The sequence below is a fragment of the Sturnus vulgaris genome, chromosome 1 (assembly GCF_052056855.1).
Source record: "Sturnus vulgaris isolate bStuVul1 chromosome 1, bStuVul1.hap1, whole genome shotgun sequence".
NCBI classification, from domain to species: Eukaryota; Metazoa; Chordata; class Aves; order Passeriformes; family Sturnidae; genus Sturnus; species Sturnus vulgaris.
This window is the reverse complement of record NC_142243.1, coordinates 28,335,959-28,350,643: the sequence shown is the minus strand read 5'-3', so window position 1 is coordinate 28,350,643 and position 14,685 is coordinate 28,335,959. Positions and strand designations below refer to the sequence as shown.

Here is a 14,685-nt window from a genome sequence, read left to right as displayed (position 1 = left end):
TTGTGACAATTTTTAAATGTTGCTAGAGACAGCTGTCATAATTTTGTGATATTTCGTATCGACATGGCATTCCACAGGTGAGTAAGGTAGAAATAAGGACAGTCTGTGTTCCACTGTGGCACTGTAAATTAGTACTTCTACCAGTATTTTGCTTTTTAAATCTAATCTATGAAAGTTTCGATAAATCTAATAATAACTTCTATAACATAACTGGTTCATCTCTGAAAATTTCTTAAGAGTGTGTGCACAAAGGACACAGGTTGATTTAGGACTTTTAGGTGTTAACAAAATGTAAATAGGAGCATGACACTTCATTTTCTGAACTGTCCATAGTCATTTGACTGCAGCTACCATGCAAGGAATATTTTTCTTATTTTTTGTATGAGAGAATTGGAGATCCACACATGTCCTAACAAGTTGTTGTATTAGAATATAGTAATAATAAATTAGAACTTAAGAGATTTTTTTCGTTAAACTGTAGATTCTTCATGAAATGATGGAAGAAATTGACTATGATCATGATGGTACTGTTTCCCTAGAAGAGTGGATCCAAGGAGGAATGACAACAATCCCACTCTTGGTCCTTCTTGGGTTAGAAAATGTAAGTATTAAATAGTAGCATCAAGTTTCTGCTTGTGTAACTGGGGCCTTCAGGTTAGTTTCTCTGTGGCCTGTATAAAGAATGACTTTGCTTTACTCCTCTCTACTATGGCTGAGTGACGTGCAAAGAACAGAAGCGTGTCTTCAGCATCACAGGTACATTGGCAAGTTTGAAGCACCATCTAATAACCTGGCCCTGGAGCTGGAAGCTGTAAAAAGCTGAATCATTTTCCATGCTAACAACATGTTAATTACAAGCTGCAGTATTATCTGTTAAGTGTGTTTTACTGCCCATGTGTGTATGTTACAGCTGGCTTGGAGTCTTGTCTAAGCTTCTCAGCATGGTACTGGGTGTGTGGCCTAACTGTGCTGAGTCACAGAGCAATCTAGGTTGGAAAGAACTTCTGGGGATCTTCTGTTCCAGTCCCTAATTAAAGGAGCACCACAGATTGAATTATCCAGGGCCCTGTCAAGCCTGGATAATTCAAGTGAGGTGGATTCTACCAGTTCTATGGGCAAATTTTCCCTGTGTTAATTGTTGTCAAGGGAAAGAGTTTTTGTTCATGTGTGCAGATGGAAATTTTTCTGCAACAATTATTGCTGGCTCTTGTCCTGTCGTAATACATCCCTGTGAAGATCTTCTGTCTCTGTAACTATGTTAGTAAAGTATGGTAAGAAGCAATATCAAGGGGAACACTTACACCAACTGATAGAGTATTGTGAAAGATGAGCTTGTGTTCTCTACGTTTACAACCTCACATTAAAGGTAATACAGATGTAATATGATCATTTTGTACCAGTTCAACACAGCTGTTTTAAGATTGGCATGTTGTCAGTGCCACCTGCTGTCCTATATTTGAGCTAATTTTTAACTCATGTATTGAAGCATAGGTTTCAAATGCTTTTATGCTATTCGAAAGAAAGCCTTTTAATTTTTTAAATATCTTTTCTTAAGTAATTTTCACATATTGAAAATAATAAATAATATTTATTTTCCCCATTTAGTGCAATCTAGACTGCTGTAGTTGTTCTGTGCTGTTTTATTTGCACCAAAAATGCTCAGATTGATACTTTGTGCCGGGAAATATGTAACAAACAAGTTTATTGAACAGAAGAACGTAAGTCTTGAAAAATCTAATTAATTAAATTACAACTAAAATATCTGAATTGAAGATAACTTTCAACGAATCTGGATCACTGTAGTACTAATTCCCTAATTCTATATGTTAGAGTAAGAAAAACTGTTAAATTACTGTCATCAAACAACAGATGTTTGTCAGGCTGAATTCCATTATTTCCACAGAATTGCTGTAATCAAAGGGCAGCAAATTCTCTCAAGCAAACAGTACAGCAGATAACAGATATCAATTTTCAGTACAGATTTTTCTTTTATGACAGGTAGTATAGGTGTTCTGGGAGTATTTTTCACTATCTACATTTCATTCTTTCTAAATTTTAAACTCCTAAATTATGGCATAGATTAATGCAGATCAATCTGTAGAGTTTATTTTCATATTAAAACAAAAGCTGTTAGAAAGAAGCTGTGTTATCAAACATTTTATCCTTTTCAGTATTTTTACCAGTTACTAGATATATTGCTGTGCATAGCTGTACTATGAAAATACTAAAAATACATAAATAGTGATCAAAATTCTACAGCCTGTTATCATCATAGTCAGTGTTTCTGTCATCAAGAGTATTCCTAGCATTTAATGCATTTAACAGACATAAATGTACAGTTGTGGAAAAAATACTATAATAGCATGCAAAATACCTCTATAATCAATAAACATAGTTTATGTAAAGTCCATTACCTACATATGAGCTGATTTGCTAGTAATTTGCTAATGATTCACTAGGACAAGATGCTGCCCTTTAAAAGGCCTCCTATTTTTCTTTTTATGTTTAAAACTGCTTATTTTTTTAAACCCTCTACATTATATGTAGAGAAAAGTTAAATTCTTAAATTTTTCATGAAACCAGCAAAAATATACTACTTCCATTTGTACATAGTTCAAATAAAATCATATTTTAGGACATTGAAAAGTGCAATCACTAAAGATAAAACTCCAATGCCTGTCTGTTAATTAGTGTTGCCCTTGTATTCAGCCTTCTGATTGTTGACAGATAATTTTTTCAGTTTCTCACACTCTGTTCTTGCAAACAATGAATGTTTTGCATTCCTGTTTGGAGGAAGAGAGAATTGATAAACTGTTGATAGGACCTATGGGGTCAGGAATTATTATCCTCACTGTCCAATCCATGGTCACTGTTGGAATTCTATAAATAAACATGAAATGTATATAAAGTGCTTCTTTTTCCTGCTTGGTTCCTCGAACTGATTGAGTGTGAGTGCCTTTCTTTCTGTGTCATGCAGTAACAAATTAGTGTAAACTAATAGCATAATTTTGAAGGTTTTGAAGCAGCTAATGTATTATCCAAGGTCTTCATTCTAGTGCATCAATCACATCAGTGGGATGCTCTTATTTCTTTTTGAATGCCATTGTTAGATTTTGCAAATGTAGCTTCCCAGGACTCTGCTTTCCAGGTGTCTTCCTCTCTCCTTTTAGTTATAGTAATGAAAAGTAAGATAAGAATCTTTTGGACTCCCTAATAAAAGGGTGCTAGTATCATAAGCTTTTCCTCAAGCTAATTAGTATGTGAAAATAAGGGGCATAACCTACTGGATTATGCTGCTTAGACATGTCCAAGTAATCTTCATATGTTGTAAATCAGAGGGGAAAAAAAAACAACAAAACCACCCCCCTTCCCCCCAAACCCTAAAGCAAAAAACCACAAAAACCCCAAAGAAAACCCACAAACAACGAACCCACCAACCAAACAGTCCTGTCGCCTTCTTTTGAGTGTTGGTTCTGTACTGAGCTCAGCAATGATGAAATTTTGAATCCCAAGAGATCAAGTTCAGAGCTTGTCTAGGATGATAGTGACAAAGAATTGTCACTATAGTTTATTTAAATAAATTATGATACAAATGCAATATTTAATTTGTTTTGGGTTTAGGTCCATTAACATTGTAATATACTTAACTGTTGTATAGAGCGTGTATGAAGAAGATTTTCAGCTGGTCTCATTTGATATGCTAATATCAGTGAGGCTATGATAATTTATTTCAGCTGCAGATTTGTCATAGTACTTTCAGAATTCAGCTGCATTGTTTGTACTTAATCCTTAGTTACCTGCAATAGCTATATAGAAAGGTCAGATACCATATAAAAGTTCTATATTACATTTAAAGCCTTTCAATCAGCTTTTATTACATGATGATTTAGTCCGAATAATTTAAAAAGAAGGAACATTTAAGTGAAGTATGGAACTACATTATTTAAAAATAAAAGAATAAACAGGTCAGTGTTTATGAGCAGTAGGGTTGAGATAGCCTAACCTCTTACAGGTTTGTGGCCTTTGCCCTCTGACCTCATCAGTAATCCCTTTCTGAGAGAGACAAGAGTATTAGACTGTAACTACAAGCATTTGCCAGCCACCTGTTCCCAAGTCAGAGAAGTAACAAGGAAATTTGCCTCATTTTCCTTTTGCTCTCTCTCTCTCTGCTTCCCCCCCTGCTTTTTTCCTAGACTTTCATAACATTTCTAGTGCCCCTCAAATTTATTTAAGAATACTAAACTAATTTAAAAGTTGCTGGCGCAGTTTAGAGTGATGAAGATAATAGGACAAAGAGCATAAAAAAGTCTAATTTCCCTAGGAAATCAGCTTTAATATCCAGTTCGTTTTATTTTGCTGGGCTTTATGTTCTGTTTCCTCCTAAGATTTGATTTTGGAGTTGTTGTGAAGGTAGACTCAGAAATACAGAGTTCTGTCTCTGAGAATGTTCCAGGACAGAAATGACATATTTGATTTTTTTTGTGCTTTTGAAGGCACTTGATATTCCAAACAAGCAATTTGGGTACAAGGTAAGGAATTTAAATAAGAACTTCATTGGTTCTTTTTCTGTAGGGGTTCTGAGATAGAGACATGTACAATTTGGCAATTTGTTTTAAAAGGAAAGATCATGGAATTGTATACATGTATATTCCATTTGATTGAGTGACTACCCTTTTTCCAATTAGCAGTGTCTAAATGTGTTCTATATGGCATCTACTGAAACCTTTGTATTTAAGACAAAGTAATTCTTACTCTGATGTTTAGTTGTTCCAATTTAATGGATTTTTTTCCCCAAGATATTCTCTTCTATAAAATGAGAATTTTGTGAAGAAAAAGAAAATGCCAACTGTGTAGAAAATTGTTATTTATGTGGTTTAATTTTTAGTAATAAATGTATGAGAGAATTTTTTGCTGAGTGTCACACTTCAGTCTGGAGTTTTCACAGTTCTCATCAATTGTCCAAATTTTTTTTACATCTTAAGGCAGTAGTCTCCCGCCCAAACACAAATTGGAGAGACACATCCCTGCAGTACTCCTGATTCTTTTGGGAAGTGGTCTATTGTACATTAATGACCACTAGGCTATTTATTCTACTTCTCCATGGTAGAAACCTTTGAAGTTTCTAGTCTTTTTATTTGCTTCTGCCTTATTACTAAATAGATTAACATTGTAAGAGAAGGTGGAGAGTTAACTCATTGACTCTTCTAGCATAATTTAAAATTTATTTTGTAATCTGTGCACAAAAGGCTTCTTAATGATGGGTTTTGTCAGCCATAAGCCTCGTACTCTGCTCTTTTGTAGGTATTGTACAATATTATTCCACCGTGGTTTGATAGAAGCACTTGATTTCTCTTTAAATTAATTGCATGCCAGATATTTTGTCTCACTTTTCCTGTAACAAATAATTACTATTACCTCTGACAGTGATTGCACAAAGAGGAAGTATAAACTGCAAGTTCATAAATGCTAGTGTTTAAAGAAATCCTGTATTTTAGGGAAGTATTTTATTCCCTCTCCAGTGGCCACTAGATGTCACGGTTGCACTGTACCTGGAACCGTGCAGTTGCTCAATAGCTGCCCTAAAGTGAGAGAAAAGTTTAAAACCAGTAAATGCTTCATAAGGGCATCAATACTTTGAAATAAGGCAAATACTCCTTTCTTTTAAATCACTTATAGTTGTAACTTTCAACCCAGTTCACCTTTTAAATCAAGGTAATTTTTGATGGGACAAACATTTGTGTTGAATTGAGACCATGTCTCAATTAAATCGTAAGGATATACTCTTTAAAATTTTACTTTCTATCCCCAAGCAGTAAATATTATGCAAATGCGCTCAAATAATTGAAAAAGCAACTTTTAAACTCATTTGATTAAATGTGGGATGGAATGCTTCAGTGGGAGTCCACACTTGGGAATAGGGCTTCTTACCGTGTGTATAACGTTATTCTTGCCATACTTTTTGAGTTGTATGTTAAAATGGAACCAAACTTGAGACTTGCAAACATTTGCAAGTCCGGAGCGGGATCTGTTGTACCGTGCGTAATCCCTTCAGGCCGAAGCTTGAAATGACTGCTCAACACCTGGGCAGTTTCATAGACTTTTATTTCTTTTGTTCAGCGAGGAAGAAGGGCAGTCAGGCTTTTTATTTTCCTGAGTGACATTTCTGTAAGTCCTTTCTGAAGTGTGCATTTTCTGCAAGGCCGAAGTTCCGGCGCCCCATCCGCTATTTCCATCCATGCGGGGGCAAACTCGAGCCCTCTGGGCTGTCGCTCGCTCGCTCCCTCTGTGGCAGCTCGTTCCGTGCTGGAAGCAGAGTTTATCCCCGTGAGGGATGAAGGAGCTGTTGTGGCGTTCTGGTGTGGCGGCAGGGCCCGCAGAGGGCGCGGTGTCGCTGCTGAGGGAGGCAGGAACGGAGTGAGGGAGTCTGCGGTGGCCGGAACGGCCGCTCGGCCCGGCCCAGCCTTGTCCTGCCCTGCTCGGCTCGGCCTTGTCCTGCCCTTCCCTGCCCGGCCTTGCCCTGCCCTGTTCAGCCCTGCCCTTCCCTGCCCGGCCCTGTTCAGCCCTGCCCTTCCCTGCCCGGCCCTGCCCAGCCCGGTTCGGCCCTGCTCAGCCCTGGCCATCTTGACCCTTCCCTGCCCGGCCTCGCTATGCTGGCTCCCGCTGCCCTGCGGCAGCTTTGCCAACGCGATTTCCCTTCCCTTACTACAGCCCCGCTTCTCCTTATAGCTCCACGTGGAAAACAGACCAGGAGAAGTCAGGAGTAGCATTCTTCTGTATATAAGGTGTAAAATAAAGGTGTCTCATGCAGGTATACAGATTGACCATTATTTACAATTTAATTTCCACAGCATCGAAGTCTCTGCAGATGACAGATGGTTACAGATTTTGGAAAGGGAAACTCCATACTGTGGCTATTTATGAAGCTTTTATAAACCATTTAACTTTCCCTCTTGTGCTCCCTTTTCTGTTTCTGGATGAGTGTGTGGATGAAGGCTGTGGAAGATTAGTTTTTTGATTTCTCACACGTGCACATGCACATTGAGTGTCTCCGAAATTAGAAGTGAGGAGCCCTCCCAAATAGTGTCCCTTGAGTCAGGTTACTCCCTCTCCACCTGACCAAGAACAGGCTTAAAACCCTTTCTTCCCAAAGGAAATTGAACAAAACATGATAGGAATTTTTTGCTGAGAGCCAAATAAAGGAGTACAGAATCTAACTATATCTGTTTTGAACTGTGTTTACTGCATAGTTTAATGGAAACTCTTCTCACCTTCCCACTGATAGAACAATACCTAAAGATCAGTAATAAAATTGTCTTGAACAAGTCAAGTAAATATTTTTAAAATAAATGGAAACAAAATAATCAGTGAAAGAATAACAGCTACTCCATACCATCCTTCTCACTTGGATCCTTGTTACTAACTCTTCTCATAGAAAAAAAAATGAATATTCTGGTATTTTAGACACTCTGTAGGTATTTTAAGAGGACATGTTTGCTAGGATCAAAATTTAGCAGTGATTTTCATTACCTTTTTTAAGCCTCAAAATCTTGAAGATCTCTTTGTCTACCCTATACACAAATATCTAAAAAGCTGACATAAATTAATATTAAACCAGGTTAGGGATGTGTAGCTAAAGTCTGTGGTAGCATAAAATTTTCCACTAGTTCTAAGGTTGGCTCTTTTATGGTTGACTTGCTTTTTAAGGTCAGGTAGTTTTGGCAATCAAATCCATGGTAGCAGGTTCAGGACCACGAGTTAAGAGGACTGTTGTTAACAAAATAAATGTTACTATTGTCATTATGGTTTAAAGTCTGGGTGTGACATATGGAAGCTTGATTTTCAGTGAGGTGTATAATGAAGTGAGGAAGACATTTTTACTGTACCTGCCCTGCTTTGAGATCTTCTTAATGTCTGTTTGTTTTTAAACTCTTTCTCAGGATATGGAAACAAAATGAGTTAACGTCAGTAAATGCACTGATGTGTCAGAATTGTGGATTTTATTCATACTTAAAGACTTGCATTGAGGTGGCTTTGTTTCATATTATGTCTTTTTTTTTCTCTTGGCAGTGTTTTAAAAAGTTATGTGCATGCATAATCATATGCAGCACTTTATTGCTTTTTTTTGGCAGTGTACAAGAGCAAAAATTTAATTTGCTCTTTTCCAAAAGTGCATTGTGTTTATGTAATGGATTTGCATCAGTTGCAGTCTGTAACACAGCTAAGTGTTTTAATTGGCAGAACACCCACATCAAGACTTGTTTGTTTTTCTGATAAGGAAAATGCCAGCTAAGTTAGACCATATGTTCTGTTCAAATAAGAAGTGACATATTCACATATAATGGTCATTCTTTAAAAATAAAATTAAAATTAAAAACTAATACAAAATTAATGTGGAAGAGGGGCAAGCGTATGCATAAATTTGAATTTCTGTTAATTTTCATAAAGAGCAAGTATTTTGCTAAGGGAGGCTGGTGAGCTCACATTTTAAGTGCTTGTGATTTATGAGCTGTATGTGTTGATGACCTGAGTTATGTTAAAATTGAAGTGTAAATTGTTTGCTGTTTTTTTTTTTTTTTCCAGAAAGATTTACATGGTCTTTGTTGTCTAATGAATAATTGCCTACTTTCAGAAGGCTTGAAATTCACATACTGTATTGTACTTTAACAATACTTCAAAAATATGTGGAATATGGTAGTAAGATGGGAAGAAAAATAGAAGTTAGAGAGCTCTGTTTAATGGAATACATCCTCTTCAGCTGCCAGTCATGAAGGAGCTTGACAGGCTTCTAGTGCTTCACAGCTGCACAATCTATTTCTGCTTCTTCAGGGGAAATTGGAAAACTTCCACAGTCTTTGCCAGCCTGAGAATCCCGCATTAGGCATCTGCTGTGTTTTTGCTGCAGAAAGGGGACCCTGACATTGCCCAGCTGTCAGAGATGGCATTTGAACTCCTGCTGGTAATATTGGGGGAGTTATTTACTTATGCTCTGATCCTGGTATCTTAGTAGAGAAAAAAAAAAAATTAATAGACTTCAGGGTTGTTTTTTTTGTTTCTAGGTAACTTGCAGGAAATACTCAAAGTTGTGTCCTGGCTGAGACCCACCTTTGAGCCAAACATTCTTAATTTCTTAAAGTGCTGATTTTGCTTCAGGATTTTTCTTATTTGTCCACAAGGAGGACGAAGTCTTCATCATAATTGATTTGTATTAACGTCTAACTTCTAGAACAGACCAATACTGATTTTTAAGGACATAACTCATACAGTATATGCTAATATAGGAAAAACTAAATTTTTATTAAAATGTGTGCTCACCAATGAACATTGGCTATTCTCATCAGTGAAAACCATCTTGTTATGGAAAATCTAGTCAGGAATATTGTGTATATGGGATGACAAGTAATAGTAGTTTGATGTGAGAAATCAGAAACTGGATAAGAACCAGCTGTTGATGTGGTTTCTGAGAAACAGAGATTAGTGTGACTTCCTTTAGCTATATGGCAATATGTGGTGTTTTGGCAATGACATGACCAAGAAGACTATAGATTTTCAGCAATACACAGGGAAACAGCTGATAGACATTAACTGCCTGTGTTCCACTGGATGTTATATTTGGTAAGAGAATTTTTTTTTTTTTAAATCTTGTGATATTACATTAGGTTCATCTAGATTTTTTAGAATCAAAACCTCTGATGATTTTAGAAAGGAAAAATCCTGATGGCCAGTATTGCCAAGAAGCCAGGAATTTAGAGAATTAATTTAAGATCTGTATCAACTGCACATCATTTTGTAAACCTTCAAAAAACAGAGAGGCTCCAGAGTGATTCCATGAAGAAGGAAGAGGAGAATCATCCAACAGAAAGCTTAGTTTCATAAAAATAAATTATTTGATAATATTTTGGAGATTGATGTAAACTACAGTGGGGCCCCTAAGTAGTACATGCCAGTGAGTTGATCAGTTTATTAATGAAATATTTGAGTATAGTGCAACAGCTGACTGAAAAACTTGGCCTTAAATGTAATGAATTCCATTTTTGGAGAAGAGGTCTAAGATGCAAATCTCACCTTGAAACACATGCATTTTGATAGATAATTGGCAATATAGATTAACTTCATTTAAGACTGGGAATAGTTATTGTGGTGTGGTTGGTTTTCCTGTTTCACATATGTGATATATGTAACTAATTCTGACTGTCATTAAGAATATATGTGGATTTAGAAAACCCTTTCCATTGTTTGTTTTGAGGAGTTTTATCTTCTGACCTGCAGCACCATTATTTCTAGGGAAAAAATTATTTTTAATACCAGTTGTAATTTAATATCGACCTAGATACATTGATATCGTTCTGTTGCAGTAGTGACAGCAGCCTGGTGGCTTTTTCTGGGTTGTTTTCAAAACACGTGTATGTCCATGAGCTTCTGAAGAATTTTTTTATTATATCATTGCCTGTGTATTTAGAATGATTATGCTGTGATCTGGTGCAGAGTCTAAAATGAAGTAACAGCTTGTCTTTTATGTTCTTGAGTCAATCTCCAGTTTTTATTGGCACTTACGCTTTTCACTATTTTATTAAGTGAAATCTGTTTCTCTTCTGTCCTGTGCAGAATGTGAAAGATGATGGGCAGCATGTATGGAGATTGAAACACTTCAACAAGCCTGCCTACTGTAATCTTTGTTTGAACATGCTGATTGGAGTAGGCAAGCAAGGTCTCTGCTGTTCTTGTGAGTATGAGCATTTCGGTGTCCATTTGCTTACATGTCAGTTCCTAGAAATGTTGTTCTTGCTGCATAACAAATGATTCCAATGCTTCGTTCATGTTATGCCCTACTCCATTAGATTAATGAGATCTGTAGTACACAACTGTGTTCTTCTCATGATGGTACCAAGTTACCTTTCATTTTTCTTTTTGGTAAAATAATCTGTTTCTTAGTCTGACTTTCAACATTTTTGGTATGAAAGGTAGCCTCTCACAGTTGATGAGGATCTTTCTGCCTGTACAGTTCTATTGATTTAATTTGAGATTAGTCTGAATGAATGAGGGTTTTGAATTGACCATTTCTCCCCTCTGGGGGCCACAAACCTCTCTGAAATCTAATTCTGATGTAAATTCTTGTATGCATTTTCACATCATATAATTTCATTCACCATACTGTGAAACAGGAAAGATACATTTATTAAAATTCAAACAAATAGAAATTGCATAACTTGAGATTAATAAATGCTAATGACAGTAACTGGAAATATACATAAAATACCGATTTGACTATTAGATCTTGAAACGTTACATTCTTTAATATTCTTTTTTTGTCAGACTGATATTGTGAAGAAATAAGACCCATATATGTTGGAAAGGGTTCTGTTCAGCAAATAATGTAGATCACCTTCAGTAGTTATCAGAAATGGGTAGACCAGTTACATAAACTGTCCCAAAAAGACCAGCCTTTGAGACCTGTAAATTTCTTCTGCTGAAGTGTCTTTTGAGAATGTATTTATTAGTGTGCTTGGCATTTATTTTGTGAGAACAATGGTCTCAGAGTATCTGAAGAACATGCTCCTTTCAATTGCTTCATGCAGCAAGAGGCATGAGTCTACTTGCAAAACTATTCCACTATTTCCTTATTTAGCTAAGCTTTTTCTCCAGTATATTTTCAAAGCATTGCTATAGATTTCATTATTTGCATTTTAGATTGTGTGGGAGGAAAAAAAAAATAGGGGAGGAACCACAGGGGTCCTCACCATCCCTCCATGGTCCAATCAACAATGTTACTCCCTGCAGTTTGTCTGATTAATGGCTGCGCCTCCCACTGGGTTTGTGTAATAGGTGCAAGCAAGGTGTTTAGAAGTACTTTGTGCTTAATTGCTCTCGAGGTCAAAAGCCTGAGACATATACCATGCAGGGAGAAATTAATTCTCAGTTTTTAATAGTTGACTCTACTGAATGCAGGCATAAGCTGTAGCATTATTTCCTGATCTTGGCACAGTTGTATCATTGAAGACGGGAGAGCTTTGTATTGTACCCTGCATTGTATGTTTTCCAAATGCAGCTAGCGAGATCTTTACAGACCTTGTGAGCAATGCCAGTTACCTAAAGCTGGTGTTGAAGGACTTAAGGGGAAAAAAAAGGGTCTCGGGAGTTGGTATTTTGTAAAACAAGAGTCAAAGTTATGGTGATTACATGAAATGCGTGAAAACAATTGCTATTCAAAAATGGACTAATCAGCCATTTCTGATTTGTAAATCAGTGGTAGGAGCAACAAATTCTTTGGCTTTTATTTTTGTGCTTGCCAGCTGCTCTCATGCCTATAGTTCATAAAATAGATACATCTTCCTACTACCAAATGACACAAAACCATTTGGCAGTCACCAATTTGTCTTTAATATTTTTGTCATTTGGGAATGATTGTGAAAAAATTTAGTAAGGTCTGATTTAATTAAGCATTTCCTGTTATGCAATGATAGTGCATTCTTGGATTTCTCACTTGCATAATATTTCCTGTTCTAATTGGCCTTTTGTATTCCATGGAAAAAGCAGTCTAGTTTGAGTTTTCATTGACTGATTGGATTGATTATTTAGAGATGACATGCTGGTAATGTTGTTTCATAGAAATGTAGTCAGAAACAGCATTGCCTCAACATCTAATAACATTGTGTCTTTTTTTCAGTTTGCAAGTATACAGTCCATGAACGCTGTGTCTCCAGAGCTCCTGCATCTTGCATCAAAACATATGTGAAGTCTAAAAAGAATACTGATGTAAGTTTGGGGTAGCATATAACTTTGTCACGTACCTGTTAATTTAGTAACTCTGTGTATATCCACATTTTTCTTTTGCAGGTAATGCACCATTTTTGGGTAGAAGGAAACTGTCCAACAAAATGCGATAAGTGTCACAAAACTATAAAGTGTTACCAAGGCTTGACTGGACTTCACTGTGTTTGGTGTCAGATTACAGTGAGTATACTATAGTAAAACCTTTCACACAGGTTTGAGAGATAAAAATTGAATGTCTTTCTTTAGCCTCATAATCTGGAACGTCTCATTCGATGTAGTCTTTAGCAATGACTAGTGTGTATTCAAGGAATGGTATATGCAGAATATTCCTAGGAGTTCTTAACTGTGGCAATCAATATGCTTATTTCATGTCATGAAATGCTTATTTCAGTATGTCATGAAGCAAATTTTCTTCATGGTAGTATCCATACGAAAACGATGTGTGCCACTAAAGAGCAGAATTCCTAATCTACGTACACTACAGAAAGATTACGAAAGGGTTTTCAGTACCAGGAAAAATCAAGGTCACTGTGACACTAGGTCTAATTGGTGATGTACTGACAGACACATGAATTTGAGGACATCTGATAGGATGCACTGATTCCAAGTGTCTGGGAATAATAGCAGAGACAAGTTGATAATATACTAATCTGTGCACCAAGTCAGATATATACAACTTCTGTGCACTCCTTATTCAGCAGGAACCAGTAACTGGAACTAATGACATTCAGGGAACACTGCCCTTATAAGTGAGATCTTCATGCTAGAAGGAGCAATGCCAGTATTTCTGTTTCTAGCCAGGGTAGGATTTAAATCTAAATGGGGAGAGATTTCAGCCTTCTTCACATGTATTTGCTGGTTTTGCTGATATCATTATTATTATTGTTACGGAACAGCAGTTGTTTGTTCAGTGCTTTAAATAATAATATGAGACTGAGGCATTAGTGAATGTTTGTTTTAAACATACAAGTTTGGATGTTTTATGACATATTTTTTTAACACAAGAATACAAAATATGAAGCATCATCAAAGAAAATAGATCCAGGATGCTTTCAGTGATAAGCTGTTATGATTACTTAAAAAACAATATTTTAGAAGAAAGCAAATATGTAGTCCAGATTGCTGTCAAAAATTGGATAATTTATGTAAAGAGTAAAACTCCCAGTCCAAAATGTTTTGCATGTAGATAATTAAACTTAGGCAATGGCTATATGTGTTTAGCATGAAGAACTAGGGTGTTTTGCTGTAGATATAGAAGTGTTTACATCTGTATAATATGTATATATCTTTCAAGAAATATATATTGTATAACATATATTGACTTCTAAAGTCAAAAGAAGTTATGAAAATTCTGTCTCTCCTCAGTAAAAAATATTTTCCACATTAGTTCATGTGGATCTGGACCAGATTTGTAAAGGTCTTTTACTCCTTGAAGTTGTACGTCAAGATTCAGAGGATTTTCATGAGAACTGTTATTCACTGAAGAAGTACTGAGGAATTATTTATAGTTGAAATCACTCTTGAGAAAAATGCTAAATTCTTTAGAATTTTTTATCTTGGATGCTTGTGTGCTTATTTAAATGTCTAAATAACTGTCAAGGTTCCAATTAAAAATGGGTATGTGTTTTTTGACAGCTGAAATTGAAAATGTTGGCATTAAGGTTTACAATTCTTCAGTTTATTTTCATCAGTATTTTAAAGGCTTTCTTAAAAGTAATTTTGTATTTTCAAATTCATTTAATATTTTATTTCTTTTTACAGATTCAGATGAATGTGTATCTGTAAATACTGCAAATTATATTTCAGACTCCTATTCGCTTGCAGCACTCTGCATTTGGTATATTCTATTGCAATAATTTCATTTTCTAATAGTAATACCTTTATTACAGAAAAAAAAAGTGGTTTGAATTTCTAACA

General features: G+C 36.0%; 1 protein-coding gene across 6 annotated transcripts in view; it reads left to right on the top strand.

Annotated features, from left to right (window-relative positions):
• The window catches only part of DGKB (diacylglycerol kinase beta), a 377,865-nt gene that overhangs the window by 134,170 nt on the left and 229,010 nt on the right, over window positions 1-14,685 (top strand). For all 6 annotated transcript variants that reach the window (XM_088162387.1, XM_014894413.2, XM_088162374.1 and 3 more), the window contains 4 exons: window positions 482-601; window positions 10,603-10,720; window positions 12,662-12,750; window positions 12,832-12,948. In XM_088162387.1, the coding sequence (XP_088018513.1) occupies window positions 482-601; window positions 10,603-10,720; window positions 12,662-12,750; window positions 12,832-12,948 (444 nt within the window). The remainder of the gene's footprint in view (window positions 1-481; window positions 602-10,602; window positions 10,721-12,661; window positions 12,751-12,831; window positions 12,949-14,685) is intronic.